General features: G+C 44.1%; 1 protein-coding gene across 1 annotated transcript; it reads left to right on the top strand.

Moving 5' to 3' along the window:
- The first annotated feature begins 7,227 nt into the window (after positions 1–7,227).
- On the top strand, positions 7,228–16,461 carry PSMG4 (proteasome assembly chaperone 4). The gene is made up of 3 exons (XM_038393448.2): positions 7,228–7,617; positions 10,168–10,243; positions 15,780–16,461. Exons 1-3 carry the CDS (start codon positions 7,393–7,395, stop codon positions 15,899–15,901), a joined length of 423 nt encoding a protein of 140 aa, XP_038249376.1. The 5' UTR covers positions 7,228–7,392; the 3' UTR covers positions 15,902–16,461.
- The last annotated feature ends 3,820 nt before the right edge of the window (positions 16,462–20,281 follow it).

Below are 20,281 nucleotides of genomic sequence, written 5' to 3'. Positions count from 1 at the left end.
TAAACATTATTTTGCAATTAACCCTAGATCCAGGAATATGGTCCATAAGTGATGGCTCTGGAAAGCATCCTCTGGTAATAATGAGTGATGTACACTTTGCAGATACACTGATTAGATGGTGAGAGTAGTGGCTATGAGGCTCATTTGTGCTGGGAAATCACATACATGTGTGATGTAAACCAATGGTAGACACTGAACCAGGAACCTCCAGAGCTTGTGCTAAAGAGCCATGTCCTCTGTCGATCAGGCACGGAGAGGGGAACACATAACTGGCAGATGTGGCGCTGTTCTGTAACAAGTTACGGCTGCTGTATGTTGACCTGATTACTGGGATGTTTACTGTATGAATATATATGAATGGCTCAAGAAAATCCACCCTAACATAAACACTTGAGGATTGTTAAGGGACAACGCCAGGAATATTTGAAAATGTTACCTTCTTCTCCCCTGCCAACCAGCAAAACTAGTTTTGTCCAGAAGGGCCGAAGCCTGGGAACACAGAACAAAGGAACTCCGGTAATTTAAAAAAGGTCTCTCCCACTCCAGAAATGGGGGGTTTGTCTGGGGGAACCAGACCGAAGGGCAGGCACCTGCTGGGGTATCTGAAGAAGCTAGGCCTGCCCAAGTTACCAGTGGGGGATGGTAAGCCTTTAGGTAAGATAGACATGCATGGAGGCTGTTTTTGTTTTAAAAACTTTTTTTAACCTCTTATGCTTTGTTCCTACTGCAAAACAAACAATACTTTGTTTTAAGAAGCCTGTTTTGTCACTGGATACCACTGGTCACAGACTCCTGAAGGAAAGAAACATGGGGCAAGAACTCAGTCCGACCAACTGGATAAGCATGATTGATACCCAGGGTGCTGGTGCCCAGGGCCCAGTGTAAGAGTGGGAGAATTGCAGAATTCTGCCCCTGGAGAGGTAAATGCACAAAGCTGAACCTGAAAAGATGAAGTCAGCAAGACCAGGTGGGTGACAGAGGTGCCCCAAGCTCTGTAACCACAACAATAACACACATCTTACCAGTGGGTTACATATTTTCTTCTGGACAAAGGAAGCTCATCCCAAGCATGTGAGATGCAATTTGAATCCTAGTCAAGCCCCCATATATATGACAACCACCATCGTGGTCAACAGCATGGACTGAATAAGTGACCTATAGATCAGAAAGCACAAATCTTTGCAACTTGAGCAAAAGAGCTAGTCTCTGTAGCTGGGGGCTGTATTAGACTCTCATCCTCTGTAGATGGAGACAAAGAACACACACTTACAAAGTGGGCTACACAGAGCTATTTCTGACACAAAATATAGCAGGATACATCATCCCTTTCATATATTATATTGAGGCCAGGGACATAATTTTGAAATATGGGAAGTGAGAAATTCCCTAATATATTCTCTTCCCTCTCTTTTTACTTACTCACTCATTACTCTACGTAGCTTTTCTCACCCTTTCCAATGTTCATTTCCATTCTACACCTCCATTGCCTGCCTATTTTCCCAAGAGCCTTACAAGATGGATCACAGGTATGTAACCTCCAATTTCTGGTGAACTTTTTGACACCACGAGTCTCAATAGACACTTTTATGCACAAAATGCAGGCATTAGAGGCAAACTTTGCAAGCTGCTTTGGGATCCTTCAAAGTGAAAGGTGCTATATCATGTAAAATATTATTAGATGAACCTAGTAGGGAAAACCTCTTCTAACCCCTGCAGGGAACGAGGGAATCACTAAACATTGCACTTCTTGTGTATGAATTTGGACATTGTGAATATTCTGCTGGATCTAAGACAAGCTAATCCAGTGACTCACATAACAACAGGAAAAGAATGTCTCATTCTACAACAGGAAAATATTATTACTTTGCACAGATAGAGGCGCTGACATGAAAAGTGTTATCCACCCCTTAATCCTCATTAAAGTCTTGGGAATTAGGTCAGTATTATTTAATTATCCCATTTTACAGACAGATGAAATAAGGCACAAAGAGCACAAGTGATTTGCACAAGGTCATGTAGCAGGGCAGTAGAAGAGTCATGAATGAAATCTAGAAGTCTTGATTTGTGCGCTGGTCATTGGATCACATTGGTCATCGGATGAGCTCTGTTAAAATAATGCAGAGCAATGTGGTACATAAAGAACATGTTGGTAGAACGGCATTATGGGGGGCAGAGAACCTGCTCACTCCATAAAGACTCCCTGCCAATCTACTGAGAGAAATTTGAACAACTGACTTACAAACCCCATCAAAGAAGATTTTCTTTTGTATTAAGGGAAAAGATGATGATACATTAAGCTGTTGACATTATAATTCTTCTGTTGTCCTAGTTACTGCCTCTTGGAGAGGGGGTATAACTACATTGATGGAAAAACCCCTTCTGTCAATCTGTACCACAGTGTACACTTCAGTGGTGTAACTGTGCCAGTATAGACATGGCCTAAGTACTATGCAAGCATCATATTCACTCACACAAGTAGTGTATACTCTTTATTATATCTACTGTATTGGTATTGTGATAGCCAACTTTACACCACAGCTCCTACTAATTGCAGCCTCATAAATGGGATATGTGACATAACATAATAAATTACATTCAACTTTCATTGCCATATAATAAAGGTGAGATTGTTAAAAAGGTAACGGGTAGTGTAGGTTGTTATATAGTTAGTTTCCCCTCTGTTAGTGTTCTGTCTCTATACCTTTACAGAACTGTCAATAATATGTTCATTTCACACCAAATGATCTGCCCTAAGACAAGTCCACTCACTCTGCAGCATGTTTCATAGCTGCATTTCAAACCCACTGCAACAATTACCTCCACTTCTCTGGATGGGTGTTTTTCCTCTTTCAGTCTTAAAGAGCAGTGTTCAATATTCCACATAGAGCAGCTGTATTCCGGGTGATGTATTAAATATGCAGAACAGTCTATAGACAGAAGTCTGATGTATTGAGATAGACGCCTGTGGTTGGGCAAAATATAGAATTTCTGTGCCTGACTTTTCATTGTGCAGATTGTTATGACCCTGATTTTCGGAGTGCTGAATACGTATAATGCCAATGAATGTCAAAAGGCGCTCAGTTCTCAGCAGCTTTTAAATAAAATCAAACCCTGGATGGGCTGAAGAGAAACATGTCCCAACATGATGAGATAGGCGCAGTTTCCAAGTGAGTGAGCTCTCTTTGCAGGTGCTCACATAGGAGAGAAGGCAACACCGAATGAGATTAAAATGAAAATGAGACAGGGAAACTTTCAGAGAATATAACACACTGTTGCAGAAGATGAACATGTGTGATGGGGCCTCCATCAGTAGAGCCTAGGATTCATTCCTAAATTTCCCTATTGGTTTATTGTCACTTGTATTGAATCAGGTCTCCATAGGCACAGTACAAACACATAAAGACATGAACCCCACCCTGACAGACCTACAGGAAGACAACTGCCATATGAAGTGCGGGGGGAGAGGGATACAAGAAATAATATAGACAGTTGCTTTATTATAACTAGATATGATAAGTGCAGCAGAGATGGGTATTGTGAAGCGACAGGAAGGACCAGGTTACAGGACCTTATAAATCAGTTCAAGAAGGGGATTTCATATTTAAGGAGTCCTATGAAAGATAGCATGCAGATGTGTGTGTGAGGCAGTGGCAATAGGTGTAGCAGGCTGTTACAGTTGGTGAAGCAAAGGCGATGGGGACAACACAATCAGAGCTAAGCATAGGTGCTGGAACTAAAAGTGCTGAGAGTGTTGCCGCCCCCCCCCCCGGCTTGAAATGGGTTCCGTCATATACAGGATTTACAGCCCCTCCACTCTATAAATTGTTCCAGCGTCCCTGCAGACAAGTAGGGAGGGGCAGAATAGTAAAGGGCCTGAGAGGTGAGGATAAGAAGTTTGAACTTGATGCAGTGAAATGGGGAGAGCCATTGGAGGATCTAGGGCTCAGTCGTGCAAGGTGCTGAGCACTCTGGCCCCCAACCAGAATCTCAGCAGTCCTTACTTCCATCGATCTCAGCATAAGGTGGCATGTCAGAGGTGGGGAGGGGAGTGGTGGAATGCAGCTTTGCTACCTCAGATCCTCGACTGGGGACCACAGCTGGCTCCCTGGTGGCACTCACCCCACTCCACTGCATCCAGGTTCTACTCAGATGCAATGGAGAATCTGGCCCTACATTTGTATGGTTGCCTTTAGGTGGAAATTGATCTGTCACGCTGTTTTTCTTTCTGCATCAGTGACAGACACCATGCATTAGTGATGAATAGCATTAATCTTCCCTAGAGAGAGAAGGTGGGCAAGGTAATATATTTTATGGGACCAACTTCTGAACAGAGTTAGTCCAATAAAAGGTACTACCTCCCCCACCTTGTCTCTGTACTATCCTGGGACCAACACAGCTACAACACTGCAAAACAATTTATTTTCCCTGGTTTTGGATAAATCTTTCTACATTATACCCCCCACTAAATGCAGAGTTAGAATGTGATCACATTAACAATACAGCAGGATACAAAGAAATGTTACCCATTTTGAGCCAGATCATCAGGTAGGCTGAGCCAGAGTTAAATGCACTTAGGAGGGAGGGCAAAGGTGGCTTTTTGCCACCTTTCCACTCTTCTTATCCCTGTAGATGCCATGGACTGGTTCAGAGTCAGGTTGTAATGGGCCCCTATGGGACATTATGCTGGTGGAGACATCCAAGGGAACACACATCCAATGGGAGCTGCGGAGTCAGCACTTGGGGTGGGGCAGCGCAGGGAGACCTCCTTTCCCCCGGGTCCGTAGGGCCATTCCAGCCGCTTCTGGGAGCGGTACGGAGAGAGGCCCAGGGGCAGCAGGCAGGGCTGAGATACACTCTGGGAGAGGCATGCAGGGGTGGCAAGTGGGGCGGGGGAGAGACCTGGTCCTGAACATTGGTGGAGCCGGGCCCCTGGGCCCTGAATATTCTTGGAACATGGGCACCACAGGCCCATATAACTCGCTGCCCCTGAAAACAGAGTAGACATGTCCGGGTTGATTACATCGGCTGTTGTCAGTGAGGATCACAACAAACAAAGTTCTATCTTATGAAGGACTAGGAAGCAAACAGCTTTGCTGTATCCTGGTGGTTGAAAAAGGAGGACAGAGTGGTCATCCCCAAGGAAGCACCTTTCCTTCAGGATTGCACTTTCTTCAGACACATCAGCAAATACCAGTAACCTCCCTCTGAGTAAACTTGCTGTCTACAGACTTGAGTAAGGACACCCACCACAGGGATGTTAAATTTAATTATATTAAATGTAAGGACAGTATCAACATTATCCTCCCATTATTTTTATTTTAATAGCCTCTCTAATCTCCCTGAGCATTTCACAGTCACTATCACCATCCTGGTCAGGTGGTCGGTAATATATCCCTACTGGTATATTCTTATTATTCGAGCATGGAATTACTATCCAAAGAGATTTTATGGTAGTTTGGTTCATTTAAGATTTTTACTGAATTTGATTCTATGCTTTCTTTCACATATAGTGCCACTCCCCCATCAGCACGGCCTGTTCTGTCCTTCTGATGTATTTTGTACCCTGGTATTACTATGTCCCATTGATTATCCTTGTTCCACCAAGTTTCTGTGATGCCTATTATATCAATATCCTCATTTAATATGAGACGCTCTAGTTCACCCATCTTATTATTTAGACTTCTAGCACTGGTATATAAGCACTTTAAAAACTTGTCACTTTTTAGCTGTCTCCCTTTACATGATGTAATTGAATGAGACTTTTTTTCATTTGACTGTTTCTCATCAGATCCTACCTATATTTTATCATCTTCCATATTCTCCTCCTTACTACGACATAGAGAATCTCCATTAGTAGATCCTCCCTTAAGGGATGTGTCTGTCCAAACCATATGCTCCTCCATACCTGTCGGGTTTCCCCCAGCCTATCAAATCCTACTTCTCCTGTATTGAAGCGAGTGTGTAGTGATGGCTACGTGATTACTTCCACAATCACACTTTCACAATTCTCCTTTGGATAATAACAAAACACATCTTTGCCTTTCAATATTTCCTGTGTACATAGTAACTTTGTGTGTTCCTAGCCTAGAGTAGTGTACAGAACAATCTTTCTATAAAAGACAAGAGGTAACATTTTCAAACTTCGATACCTTGTTAGGCTCTTAAATCCGTATGAAGGCTCCTGAATAAAAAAAGCTGATTCTCAAAGGTGCAGAGCACCTACAATTGACTTAAAATACAATTGTGGTGGCGTAGCAATTCTTCAAAGCAAGCCTGTAAACTCTCCAGGCCTCACTTTCCCTGCCTGTAAAGTGGGTATAATAATGCTTTCTATCCCTTGTAAAATACGTTGAGATCTATGGATAGAGTGCTGTATATTTGCTGCTATCTACAGGAGCGTCCTGAGAGGATGACTAAATTTAGGCAATACAGGATCCTAGGCACACTACGAGATGGGGCCTTCAGTGGCCTGGCCCCTGCTTGGAGTGGCTGTGAGGTCTTTTCTCCTCCCAAACTCTCATCTCAGGAGTGGCAACATGAGCCCCCCCGGAGCAGCGAGCATGTCTCCCCGGAGCAAGGGGGGTGAGTTGGACCACTGCATGCTTCTCACCACATACAAAATCCAATGATGGATAGAATTGACAGGGTTCTCCAGGGCAGTGGGTCTTGGATTTAAACACCCCCAACCCCATACCAGTGAGATGCATAGGGCAGTTCAAATTTTTGAGCTATTACATCAGGATTTCTGCTGACTCCGGCTGACAGCAGCTACACGGGTCAAGTTTTCAAGTTTCGCCGCTTCACAACCGTGAAAAGAAAGCTGAGCTTGTGATATGCTCCTGTGCCTCCAGAGCGGGGGCCCGCGGCATAAGCCTTAGCCAGATCCGGCCTGAACGCGATGGATGTGGAAGTAACAAGGCTTAGACTGGGGAGCACTGCCTTTACACGTCCACACCGCTCCCCCCCATAGGTCGGGTACAATACGGGGACCCTCAGTCCCCTAGGCCCATCTCCAGTTTGGACCAAAGCCGACGCCCTAAAGGAGCAGTGGGGGTTGCAGCAGAAGGCCCCCGGCCCGGGTTGCAGCTGGGCAGCCAGATTTTAGAGGCCCTGAGCAGCCCCAGCTTCAGCTGAGGGGGCGCCCGGGGGGGCTGCAGGCACAGGAGCTGGGGGTGAAGGCTGAGAGCAGGAATAAGGCCGGGGCAGCTGGGAACAACCTGGAGGGACAGGGCGGGGGGGGGGGGGGGAGGGGAGGAGCCCAGCTACCACCCCGTGGCGCGGGCCGGGTTTGGTCCCCTGCCCACCGCCGCGGGGCGCGGCAAGGGCCAGGCCTGCGCTCGGGGATCGTTTGCTCTGGCCTGGCAGCGGCAGGCGGGGCCGGGCGCGAGGCGGATGGAGCCGCAGCAGCAGCAGCCGCCGCAGGAGGAGGCGGCGGGGTCCCTGCGCCGCGCGCCGGAGGGAGCGCCCCCGGCCGGGATTTCCCTGCACGATTTCTGCGGGCGCGCGGGGGAGCAGCTCGTGCACTTCCACGCCATGCGGCTGCGGGACTCGCTCTTCCTCTGGGTGGGGGCGGAGCCCGCGCTCCGCAGCCTGGCTGTGGCCATGTGCAGCCCCCACGTGAGTGCTCCCCACTCACCGGCCTCCTGCCCCCGCCTTCCTTCCCTTTCCGCCGGGGCGTTCGCTCAGAGCCCCGGCCCCGCGGGACCCCCGGGGCTGGCAGGGGGCTGGCGGGCCCGGTCCCCCGAGGACGATGTTCGCAAAGCGGGTTTTAGCGGCTGCCACGTTTTAGACCGTCGGGTAAACAGGCCGGATCCCCTTTGACATGGTGTGAACGGGGCCTGGCCCGCCTAGGGGGTAGCTGAGGATGGGGCGGGCTAATGCAGTTCTACAGATGGCAAACCCGGGTGGAGGGGCCAAGTTGTGCAGTGGGGGCTGGGTAGGCCCCAGCGGCGCACTGTAGAGTCGGCGGCTGCTCCAGCGAGGGAATAGTAAACCCATCCCCTCCAGAGGCAACAACTAGATCCACAGAAGAATTCATCCCAGGGTGATTGACTTAGCTGTGTCTACACTGGGGGTTAGGTTGACCTAACTTGGTCGCACAGTGTAAACGCAACGAGGGCTGTACCAAGAGCCGCTGGGGGTAGGCAGCTTTCCCCCCCCCCCAGTGTTTAAACATCATTTCCCACCTAAAACTGATGTAGCATAGGCACTTACTCCAGCAATAGAAGGGGGTCTTATGTGGCTGTATTAAATCCACCTTTCTGAGAGGCGGTACCTAGGCCTGCATGCCCTATGCATTGTAATGAAGCCAAGCCAACCTAACTTTAGATAACCTAGCCCTAAGTTTTAGGTGTAGACCAGGCCGGGGTAAAATTTTCAAAAGCATTTGATCCCGTAGGAGCCTACATCCCATTATTAAAAGTAAGTCTAATTGAAAGTAATGGAATTTAAGCTCCTAAATAGGTGCTTTTGAAAATTTTACCCACTATTTATTTTTCTAGTCTACACACTACCCAAGCATTTCCATTTGAACCCCTTTTCCAAAAAGACTCCCATTGATTTCAGTGGGTGTTGTATTAGACCATTTTTTCCTCTGTAGCTCTCACAGCGCATTGCAGGAGAAAGTAAGTGTTATCTCCATTTTATGGATGGGGAAATTGAAGCACAGAATTGGAGCGACCCAACAGCTCAACATCTTGCATCAGGATAGTCGGCAGAGCCAGGATTAGAATCCAGGTCTCCTGACTCCCATTTTAATGTTCCATTCAACAAACTGGCTGGCTAATTTGGCTCAGCATAAGCCTTTGAAAATTGCACTTTGCTCATCTGTAGTAGATTTTGACAATTGCAATATATGTGACAACAATTTGCAAGTATTCCAAAGGGGGACATAGCAGGCTGTGCCAGCATGACAATTTTGACTGTAGTAATTTTTTTTAACATATTCAAGATCTGTGAATTGAATGAGACAGGTCTGTGGAAGAGTACATCTTATTTACTGCATAGTAAGGAACCATACCTCTTTGAGCGAGTAAATGGGGATTGAATTGATTAATTCAAAAATATCTCCAAAAGCCAGAGATGGGACAATAGATGGGGAGGGTTCTGAGTTACTACAACAAATTCTTTCCCAAGTGCGTCTTGTCCACATGCTCAGGCCTTCTAGCCTTAAAGTCTGTGGCTATGTGTTGCGATTTGGATTGCGGAAGCCTCTAGGAGCTCCAGGTATGCACCAAGACCCCATTGTGTTAGGAGTCCTTCATCATTTACTGCCAATATAGCACACTTTAAATGGGCAGGACTGTGTAGGAAACTTTCCTCATAGGGTATGTTTATACTGCAATTAAATATCCTCACAGCCCAAGCCCCACGAGCCCAAGTCAGCTGACACAGGCCAGCTCTGGGTGTCTAAGTGCAATGTAGACATAGTCAGACCATGCACAGTGGTACACACACTTGAAAATGTGTCCAGTGCGTAAAGTTTTCTATGAGGAAGTGTTTGTTCAGTGACAGGCTTCATAGGAGTGCCTCAGTGAGGGCCCAGTTGTGCACTCCTCAATAAGTAATACTTAATTATGTGATTAGTCTCAGTGAAATTACTTGTTTACTTCTCAGCGTGAACAAGGGTTGCAGAATTGGATTTTTGAATGGGACTGGATATTTAGGTGGTGTCTACTCAAGTATTTCCAAATTATAGAATTTTTCTTTTTTAAAAACTATGTAGGAAAAACTGTAATATTATTTGTGAAATAGTATGGGTGTGTGTGTAATTAAAGACTATTTTAGTGGATACACTGTATAAAAAACCGTAGACACCAGGGGAGATTTTCAAAAGTGCCTCAGGGATTTGGGAATATCAGTCAGTGTAATTACAAATTCATTGTAAGTGCTCCTTGGTGTTTTGAAACTCCCCTCCACCATCTTTATATAATATAAAAGACACTGTGATTTGGGTGGTGGTTGTTTTGATGGAGTTCACCTTGACATGGTAGGACATAGGTACTCAAATGACTGTAGGAAATCTAAGTCTTTTGGGATTCCTCTTTTTTAAAACCGAAACAGAAAAAGTGAGTAGTGTTGTGACTTATTACTTGCAGCCATTTCCTCAGAGAAAAAATAGCTAATTTTAGTACAGAATAAATAACTCATTCTTTGCTTTCTTTTCAGGACTCCATTCCAGTGTCTACATCACTCCTGGGAGATGCCTCTGACACCATCTCAAATTCTCTAGCCCAGCGACTAGGTGCGTTCTTGAATGGTTCAGACGTTTTATAATACACTTGTACTTTTGGGAATCCTCTTTAAATTCTTTGGTTGTTTTTGCTCTCACCTCGCATCTTTGGCAATGAAGCACCTTTGTTATCACTACAAGTAATGTTGCCTGACTTCTCAGTAAGAGGCATATGTTTGTCTCATGTAGACATGAGCTTAAATATTGTCTGACCATGCTTGAAGCTTGCATTGTGTTAAAGCAAAAGTATTAGAGTGAATCATTCTTGAGGAAAAACTTTTATTCTGTGGCTTTGAATTCTTCATGCCTAACTTTTCACATTTCTACTGCTCACCTGCTTAAAGTTAGGCATGTGCTTAAATACCTTACTGAGTCAGTGCTACTGTTCTCTACACCTATATGACTGCAGTAGAACCTCAGTTACAAACACATCAGGATGGAAGTTGTTTGTAACCATGAGATGTTCGTAACTCTGAACAAAATATTACGGTTGTTTTTTCAGAAGTTTACAACTGAACATTATCTTAAAACAGCTTTGAAACAGAAGAAAAATGCTGTTTTTAACAGTCTTAATTTAAATGAAACAAGCACAGAAACAGTTTCCTTACCTTGCAAATTTTTTAAACTTTCCCTTTACTGTTTTAGAAGTTTGTTTAACAAAGTACTGTGTTTGTTTTCGCCCCCCCCCCCCCGTTGTTGCCTGATTGCATACTTCCGGTTCCAAATGAGGTGTGTGGTTGACAAGTCAGTTTGTAACTCTGAGGTTCTACTGTACTACAGAGTTTGAAAGTCAGAAAGCACTAGGTTTCACTGCTGGTAATAGGAGTGTTATCCTAGGAATTTCCTGGCACCGCTGCTGAGGGACATTATTGATAACAAATATAATGAGGGCTTTGCATTTCAGTAATCCCCGTGTTTTGTTTAGCGATTAATATAGGACAGGAATAAACTTTCAGGTAGGCCTCTCCCTATCCACTCCCTCCCCCCAAACACTTGCATATGCACTTTTAAATAGTCTTTCATTGCTTCCGTACAAATTCTAGTGCCTGTGCATGCACAGGCATTAGACAGCTTAATGTGCATGTGCCTACACTCTGCAGATGCAAACACCGATGCTTGCACACATATGTGCAGAATTGTGCATGTGTAAATAAAGGCTACCTTTATATCCTACTTTTCTACAGCTCTCTTCAGCCAGAAAGATCCCAAAGCACTCTACAAATTATTGGCCCAGATTGCAGGTTTACGGAAATGCACACACACCACACACCTCATTTGGAACCGGAAGTATGCACACAGGCATCACCTCACCCACCAGTGAAATGGGGCATCTGTCTAATAGCTCACAGCAGTGCTGTAGGCCAGAAAGTGAAACCATTAACTGACTGCTCCCCTCTACCCACGTTATAGGTGAGAGCACAAGTAGTCAGAACAGGAGTTTTATGTCCATGAGCTGGGGAGCAGTAACTCTCCTCCATGTTTGTGCCCTCTCCCAATCCTACAGGACCTTTTCTTCTCCAAGACTATTGCAATGTTGAGATTGTGAATCAGGATGCTGTGAATCTCATTGCTGGTTAACCAGCGTTTCCGCTGTGTAGAAGGACTTGCTGTGCTCAGTACAGCTCAAGAGCTAGTCATGCTGCCTAGGTTAAAGGAGAGCAGGCAGGCTCCATGGAATGGCATCTGCTCTGTGTGGCAATGAATCAGCCAGCTGTAGAACTACTGCTCAGAGCCTCAAAGGAACACATTCATTTCAAGGGGAGTTAGGTACCTAATTCCTTTAAGGATCTGGGCCGATGTTTCACTAGCTTGAGTGGCACAAACCCTTCCAGTTCTTTGAAGTTCCAGATCTCACCCCTCAAGAGGGGATGAGGAGGCAGAGTAACATCAGAGATCATTGTAGTATTTTGTGTACAAATTCTCCCCTTCTCTTCTCATTTCAAGGGAGTATAATGAGCAGGGCATATATCCTGTTGACTCTGCAGGGCAATTTAGATGGGGGCAGGATTTAACTGTCCTATTGGAGTTTCGACCAGGACACAGGACTACTCTTGCAGAAAGTGTCAAGGGACCAGTAGCATTCACAAGCATTGGAAACTCCATTTCATGTCTCTTCCAGACACCAGTAGCGTTCACAAGCATTGGAAACTCCATTTCATGTCTCTTCCAGACGACTAAGGCCAGACATGGTGCAGAAGTAATTTAGAACTCAGTCTGTTGGTTAAAGCGGTGTGGCGATTAATTAACTTTCAGTTTAGAATTAATACTCCAGTTTTTTAATGTGAGAATTTTTAAGCCTTGATGATAACACGAGGCTTTGTACCACAGGGGCCAATACCAGGGCAGAGATGCTTGTTTTTCAAGTTGTAGCATATTAGCGCAACAAGCCACATTCCATTAATGTTGTTGTGCAAATTGTTAAAAAGAAAATGATTCCATTTCAGAAGCAGTTCATAGGGCTCCCTCGTCTCACTGAGCCAAGAGGAAGTTGATCGTTCTATTAGAATGTAAGATAAGTTAATTGAATTGATTGGTATAATAATGAAACTGCCTCAAAATTGCTTTTTAAAAGAGAAATTCAGAAGAGTACAGTATTTCTGTCCTTGATTTTCCAGCTGGCTGAGGTGGATTGAGATTTTTAGGAATTCCTGACTCTTTTTTTTTTTTTTTTTAAAGATACAGAAGATAATCCTTGGAACATTCTGGGGAACAATCCTGTCTTAAATGAATATCTAGTTTGGTACACAGAAAAGTTATTTGTTCCTGTATGATCTAAGTGAAAGAATATATGAAAGGAAGATACCTGTCTGTCCTCTTTGGAAATCTGTGGTGTACATTTTTCTCCCATTGCCATTTCAATCATTTTTCTTGCTGTTTCCCTTTTTAGTTGTGGCCTTGTGTTCAGGAATGACTTTTGTACTAAGAACAGTAGTATTTGTGGCACCTTAGAGACTAACAAAATTTATTTGAGCATAAGCTTTCGTGGGCTACAGCCCACTTCATCAGATGCATAGAATGGAACATATAGTAAGAAGATGTATATACATACTGTGATGGGGCAAGGCCAGATGGCTATAGAAAAGTAATGGGAGATAGATATTTTAGCTCCAGGCTAAACAAATCCCTGGTACCAGGTTAAGTGAAATGGAAGCTGCTCCAGGTCAATTAAGTCACCTGGGGCCAATTAAGAACTTTCCAGAAGGCTGGGAGAATGCTATGTTGATTGGGACACCTGAAGCCAATCAGGGGCTGGCTGAAATTAGTTAAAAGCCTCCCAGTCAGTCAGGTGGGTGTGCATGTCAGGAGCTGTGGGAAGAAGTTGCGCGGTTGGAGAGGCTGAGTAGTACACACCATATCAGGTACAAGGAAGGAGGCCCTGAGGTAAGGGTGAAGTGGAGCTTGAGGAAGTAAGAGCTGCTGTGGGGGAAGTAGCCCAGGGAATTGTACATGTCATGTTTCTAAAAGGTCAGCTACCATTGCTGATACTATTAGGGTCCCTGGGCTAGAGCCCAGCGTAGAGGGTGGGCCGGGGCTCCCCCCCCACACCTTTGCCCCCTGTTTAATCACTGAGACTGGGAGACAACAGAGACTGTTCAAGGAAGGATAACTTCTCTTCACCTCCCTCGCTGGCTTATGATAAAAATGGCTCAGTAGACTGTGACCCTTGTCTCTAGCGAAAGAAGGGTTACGTGGAGGGTAACAGTGAGCCTCTGAGGCTAGCGAAATCTGCCAGGAAACGCGGGACCCATGGAGGCAAGGACAGAGCTTTGTCACAATACAGAGAACATGAAACGATGGAAGTTGCCATACCAACTCTAAGAGGCTAATTCATTAAGATGAGCTATTAGCAGCAGGAAAAAAAAAAACTTTTGTAGTGATAATCAAGATGGCATATTTCAGACAGTTGACAAGGTGTGAGGATACTTAACATGGGGAAATAGATTGAATTTGTATAATGACCGAGCCACTCCCAGTCTCTATTCAAGCCCAAGTTAATGGTATCTAGTTTGCAAATTAATTCCAATTCAGCAGTTTCTAGTTGGAGTCTGTTTTTGAAGCTTTTCTGTTGCAAAATTGCCACCTTTAAGTCTGTTGTTGAGTGACCAGAGAGGTTGAAGTGTTCTCCTACTGGTTTTTGAATGTCATGATTCCTGATGTCAGATTTGTGTCCATTTATTTTTTTGCGTAGAGACTGTCCGGTTTGGGCAATGTACATGGCAGAGGGGCATTGCTGGCACATGATGGCATGTATCACATTGGTATATGTGCAGGTGAATGAGCCCCTGATGGCGTGGCTGATGTGATTAGGTCCTATGATGGTGTCACTTGAATAGATATGTGGACAGAGTTGGCATCGGGCTTTGTTGCAAGGATAGGTTCCTGGGTTAGCATTTTTGTTGTGTGGTTGCTGGTGAGTATTTTCTTCAGGTTGGGGGAATGTCTATAAGTGAGGACTGGTGTTTCTCCCAAGATCCGTGAGAGTGATGTACTAAGGTGATGATTCAGCAAAGCATTTAAGTTTGTACTTAAGTGCTTTGACAGATTGGGCCGTATATACAAAAGGGCCATGGGACCAGTAGCTCAAAACACCTGAGTTTTTCTGGCTCTGACACCATGAATAAGATTACAAGGGCTCCTCACTTCCAAAAAGGTATTACCTGACCTGCCTTGTCTCTCTCTCATCTTGGGATCAAAAGGGCTACAATAACACTGCAATTTATTTCAGTGACAGGAGCCTAAATACCTTTATGGATCTCAGCCTATCACCAGTTACCATTTTGAGCAACTCAATTTTTGTCCCTCAGGTTTCCCAACATATCACCCATTGCTTAGTTTGCACAGTTCATTAAAGATGGCATTGTATGAGTGCCTAGGTATTATTTTATCAAAATTAGGAAGTCTGTTTTCTATACTGTAACTTGTTTTCACGTCATCCATTCCCCTGCTGATCGTTTAGAGCCATCTTTCCACAATTTGGGGATTTATTTTTTTTTAAACCACCACTGTTAGGTCTGCCATGGAAAATAACTGATATAATGTACATAGATCAGGTAATATGGTATCTACTTCATCATTAGATTATGCTAGATTTTTTCTACTAGGCTTTTTTGAATGTCTAATTACTTAATTCTATCCCCCCGCCTTCCCAAAGCATCTTTGAGCATAAATTATCTCTTCAATTTAGTTTGTGTAATCTGGTAAGGAGTCCAGTATAACCTATAATTTATCTTGTACTACGTTATGTTTAAGAGCCTGATCCAAAGCCAATTGAAGCCTTTCCATTAACTACTTTGAATCAGGCCCTAACTTAACTGCCATATCTGCCACACAGCACTCATCACTATCTGCTACCTAAGGTTTTTAGCTAACAAGCCAGACTGAGTAGGTATATAGGTTATAGACTACTTTAGAGGTGGTTCCTCCAGGTCAGTGCATTTGTATTGTGGAATGGAAAACTTGCCTCCTTTCTCTCCATAAAATGTTTGATTACTACCAGCACTAATATAGGATTGAGTAACGGATGACTGTTCTTTGTTTTGTATTTTAGCCAGTAAGACTAAAAAACAGATCTTCGTCAGCTACAATCTTCAGAATACAGACAGCAGTTTCACATTACACATAGAGAACAGAATCAAGGAAGAAATGATGGCTTTTCCAGAGAAGTTCTAACTTTGCATCATTGTAAGCTAATTTGTTACTTTTTTTAAAAAGAAAAACTGACTGGGTTTCCATATTGACAGACACTGAGTTAATATTTTGGAAGTGTTTGTTAGTGTTTGTTTTACAAAATTGTTTGGGCCAAACTTGAGTAGAACTTAAAAAATGTATTTCTTCCAAACTTTTTGAGTTCCTCTGCTTTGTTAGAGATTGTCTGATGGTAGAGAAAGGGGATTGAGGGAGGAATGTTTTGAGTTAAGCAAGATATTGTAAACTTGTGTATGCATGGAGCTTGACCTACCAAGAAATTGTAATCAGTCAGGGAATGTTCTCTCTATTTTAGTTGCACATGTAATATACTATGTATCATAATTAGAGCAAGAGAAAACAAATCTCTTCTAGTGCTTATGTGAAAGCCTGGCATGCTGTTGTGAAAAATCAGCAAATTAAATAAAAGGAAGTCACATTGACATGACTTTCATTTGCAGTATGGTGGGAGAATGACAGAAATGTGTTCTTTCCAAAGGGAAAGGAATTTTCCACTGAAAAGGAAATAAATTGTTGATCCTAAAGTGTGCTTTATTACTTAGTAAGTTTGTGCTATGTATCCAGAGTCTTGTCTGCTGCTGCTCAGCCTGCTGCCAGTCTGGGGTTCCGTCCGCCAGCCCCGCTCAGCCCTTTGCTGGCCCGGGGTTCTGTCCATCGAGGCCGGCAGCCGGGACCCTGGCTGGTAGCAGAGTGCCACTAAAAATCAGCTCGCGTGCCGCTGGTTGCCGACCACTGAGTTAGATGCAATAGCCATGTAGCACCACACTGCCACTTCAGAGTAGAGCTTCACTTTAGAAGGGTGTTAAACAGGGGAAAATACAGTGGGGTAGTTTGACATGAAGGGCACTGGAATAAGTAATTCTACACAGGCATTATGTAAGGCAGTGGTTTTCAAACTTTTTTCTGGGGACCCAGTTGAAGAAAATTGTTGATGCCAGTGACCCAACTGAGCTGGGGATGAGGGGTTTGGTGTGGGAGGGGCTCAGAGCTTGGGAAGAGGGTTGGGGTGCAGGGGTGAGGGCTGGGAATGAGGGGTTCAGGGTGTGGGAGGGGGCACAGGGCTGGGGATGAGGGGTTTGGGGTGCAGAAAGGGGTTCCAGGTTTTGGAGGGTTCAGGGCTGGGGCACAGACTTACCTCCAATGGCTCCTTTTCAACGGTGCAGCCAGGGTACACGGTGGACGATGCTGTGCCTTGGAAGCAGCCAGCAGCAGGTCTGGCTCCTAGGCAGAGGCTTGCAAGTGGCTCCACATGGCTCTTGCCCGCAGGCACTGCCCCCCTCACAAAGCTCACATTGGCTGGGAACTGGCCAATGGAGTGTGGAGATGGTGCTCAGGATGGGGGCAGTGCGCATGCCTAGAAGCCTGGACCTGCTGCTGGCCACTTCCGCGGTGCAGCGTGGTGTTGGAAAAGGTAGGCACTAGCCTGCCTCAGCTTTTAATGAGGACTTTTAATGGCCTGGTTGGCAGTGCTGACCAGAGCAAGGCGACCCAGCGCCTTACATGCCATGGTTTGAAAAACACTGATGTAAGGGACCAGTGGAAATCTGATGGCTGTAGAGATGAATCTTTATTCCCAGTGATTGTTGTCAGTATGCTAAATGGGCTGGAAATTAGGATTTTTTTCATCTTTCCCTTCACTGAGCCCTCTGGGGTTTGTCATCTCTCAAAGCTTAAATAACAGTTTCAGATCCTTAAGTGAAAGATGCTATACAAAGATGCAAGCTATTATTAAAAGGGAGTTTCTGAAGTAGTGTATGAGAATCTTACCTAAAAAAGCCTGAGGGTTTACGTTCTAGTAGCACAAAGGCAGAATTTTCTCATGATTGAACAGTGGGGCACTGAAGATCAGGAGATACAAATTCTATTTCTGTCCAACCCCTGACTTGCTCTGTGACAGCGAGGAAGTTGCATAACCTGTTTCCCCATTTGTAAAGTAACAAACCTCACGCTGGAGTGCATGGAAAGTCTCCACTGTAAGTATAAAATATTAATGCTGCTAGAATAGCTCTCTGGAAACAAAGAAGCTGGCAGGCTCTAGAAAAGCCATCTCAGACTAGTTTATTATGGTTTCATGGTCAGTAGTTAAAAAGTAGATATAGCAAATAACGCTTATTTAGAGAATACAACTTCAACCTCTGGTTATATCTAGTCTCTGCTCAGAGGTTTTTTGATAAATAAATTATAATACATAGTATCTGTTGCCAGCCCCTATTTCTACAATAAGAGTATAAAGGTAAGGACCACAACCTATGCTTTCACCTGGCCTCAGTTGAACCCAGGGAATTAGAGACCAGTAATCTTAACTTCAGTATCTGGAAAGATAATGGAGCAAGTAATCAATTTGCAAACACTTAGATGATAATAAGGTGATAAGTAACTGCATCAATTTGTCAAGAACAAAATGTCAAACCAACCTAATAGCTTTCTTTGACAAGGTAACAAGCCTTGTGGATAGCGGGAAGGGGTAGATATGGTATATCTTGATTTTAGTAAGACTTTTGATACTGTCTCACATGACCTTTTCATAAACAAGCTAGGGAAATACAGCCTAGATGGAACTACTATAAGGTGGGTGCATAACTGGTTGGAAAACTATTCCAAGAGAGTAGTTATGAGTGGTTTACAGTCTAATTGGAAGGACATATTGAGTGGGGTGGTCAACTTCTGTTCAATGTCTTCATCAATGATTTAGATAATGGCATAAACTTACAAAGTTTGTGGACAATACCAAGGTGGGAGGGGTTGCAAGTGCTCTGGAGTACAGGATTAAAATTCAAAATGATCTGGACAAATTAGAGAAATGGTCTGAAAAAGAGGATAAAATTCAATAAGGACAAATGAAAAGTACTCCACTGAGGAAAGAACAATCAGTTGCATGCATAGAAAATGAGAAATGACTGCCTAGGAAAGGGATCTGGAGGTCACAGTGGATCATAAGCTAAATGAATCAACAGTGTAACACTATTTTAAAAAAAACAAAAACAAACAGCAAACATCATTCTGGAAGAAGTAATTCTTCCATTCTACTTCATTCTGATAAGTCATCAGCTGGAGTATTACATCCAGTTCTGGGTGCAAGATTTCAGGAAAGATGTGGACAAATTGAAGAAAGTCCAGAGAGCAACAAAAATGATAAAAGATCTAGAAAACATAACTTATGAGGAAAAAGTGAAAAAATTAGGTTTGTTTAGGCTGGAGAAGACTGGGGGGGTTGGGGCATAACAATTTCAAGTACATAAAAGATTGTTACAGAAGGATGATGAAAAATTATTCTCCTTAACCTCTGAGGATAGGACAAGAAGCAATAAGATTAAATTGCAGCACGGGCGGTTTAGGTTGGACATTAGGAAAAACTTCCTAATTGTCATGGCAGTTAAGCATTGGAACAAATTACCTAGGAAGGTTGTGGAATCTTCATCATTGGCGGTTTCTACCAACAGGTTAGCCAAACACCTGTCAGTAGTTATTACTTAGTTCTATGTTGCATGCAGGAGACTGGACTAAATGATCTCTTAGGTCCCTTCCCATCCTACACTTCTATGATCAACCAAAAGCTGTGTTAATTCAGAGCTAAGGTTGTGCTTTTATTGATAAGCCTGGAAACTGAGTTCAGATCAGCAGCCTTAACCCTTCTGTTGTGTATTTATGTACTATACTAGGTGGTCTCATTCCCAGGTCACCATTCACCACCTGTGTTTCTAAGCAATGTATTTTAGACAGAACAGTACAAACTCCATCCTCACCAAGCATTGTTTTGCTGGCCACACAATGAGTGAATTCTTCTTAAGAGCGTATACACTAATGGTTAAATTATAATTAGCCAGAGTTGGAGTCAATATGATTTAACTAATTGTATTATAGCACCAAGTTGTGGCCCCAACTGAGTGTAGGACCCATGGCACTATACACACACAATCAGAGACAGCCCCTTCCTCAGAGCTTAAAATCTTAAATAGACAAGACAAAGGGTCAGAGGGGAATCAAAGGCACAGAGAGATGAAATGACTTGCAAGATGTCAGACAGCAGGTCAGTGTCAAAGCAAGGAACCCGTATCTCCTGCCTCCCAGTCTTGTGCCCTAGCCACTGGAGTATACTGCCTCACACTGGCATAATATGGAGCCAGCATTGCCCTGGGGGAGCTGAGAGAGATTGTCTCTCAGGTTGTACTTTCCCTTCTTGCCCACCCCACTGGTGTTCAGGTAGGAGCATGTATGCTGAAGCATCCCTTTGGATAGTGCAGGATGCTCCCTGGCTAGTTGAGGTGGGTTGGACCACCCCACCCTCTTTGGAGCAATGTGTGGCCCTGCAGAGAGCTATCCTTGTGCTTCTAAAAGTGCAGAGAT

Source organism: Dermochelys coriacea, chromosome 2 (genome assembly GCF_009764565.3).
Source record: "Dermochelys coriacea isolate rDerCor1 chromosome 2, rDerCor1.pri.v4, whole genome shotgun sequence".
NCBI classification, from domain to species: Eukaryota; Metazoa; Chordata; order Testudines; family Dermochelyidae; genus Dermochelys; species Dermochelys coriacea.
Note: the sequence above shows the minus strand (reverse complement) of the source record. Positions and strands in the feature narration are given on the sequence as shown.

Bases quoted from the DNA above. Each gene is read 5' to 3' on its own strand.
- PSMG4 (XM_038393448.2), top strand. From the start codon at position 7,393: ATGGAGCCGCAGCAGCAGCAGCCGCCGCAGGAGGAGGCGGCGGGGTCC. The intron at 7,618-10,167 runs GTGAGTGCTCCC...CTTTCTTTTCAG, and splicing joins TGGCCATGTGCAGCCCCCAC to GACTCCATTCCAGTGTCTAC. The intron at 10,244-15,779 runs GTGCGTTCTTGA...TTTGTATTTTAG, and splicing joins TTCTCTAGCCCAGCGACTAG to CCAGTAAGACTAAAAAACAG.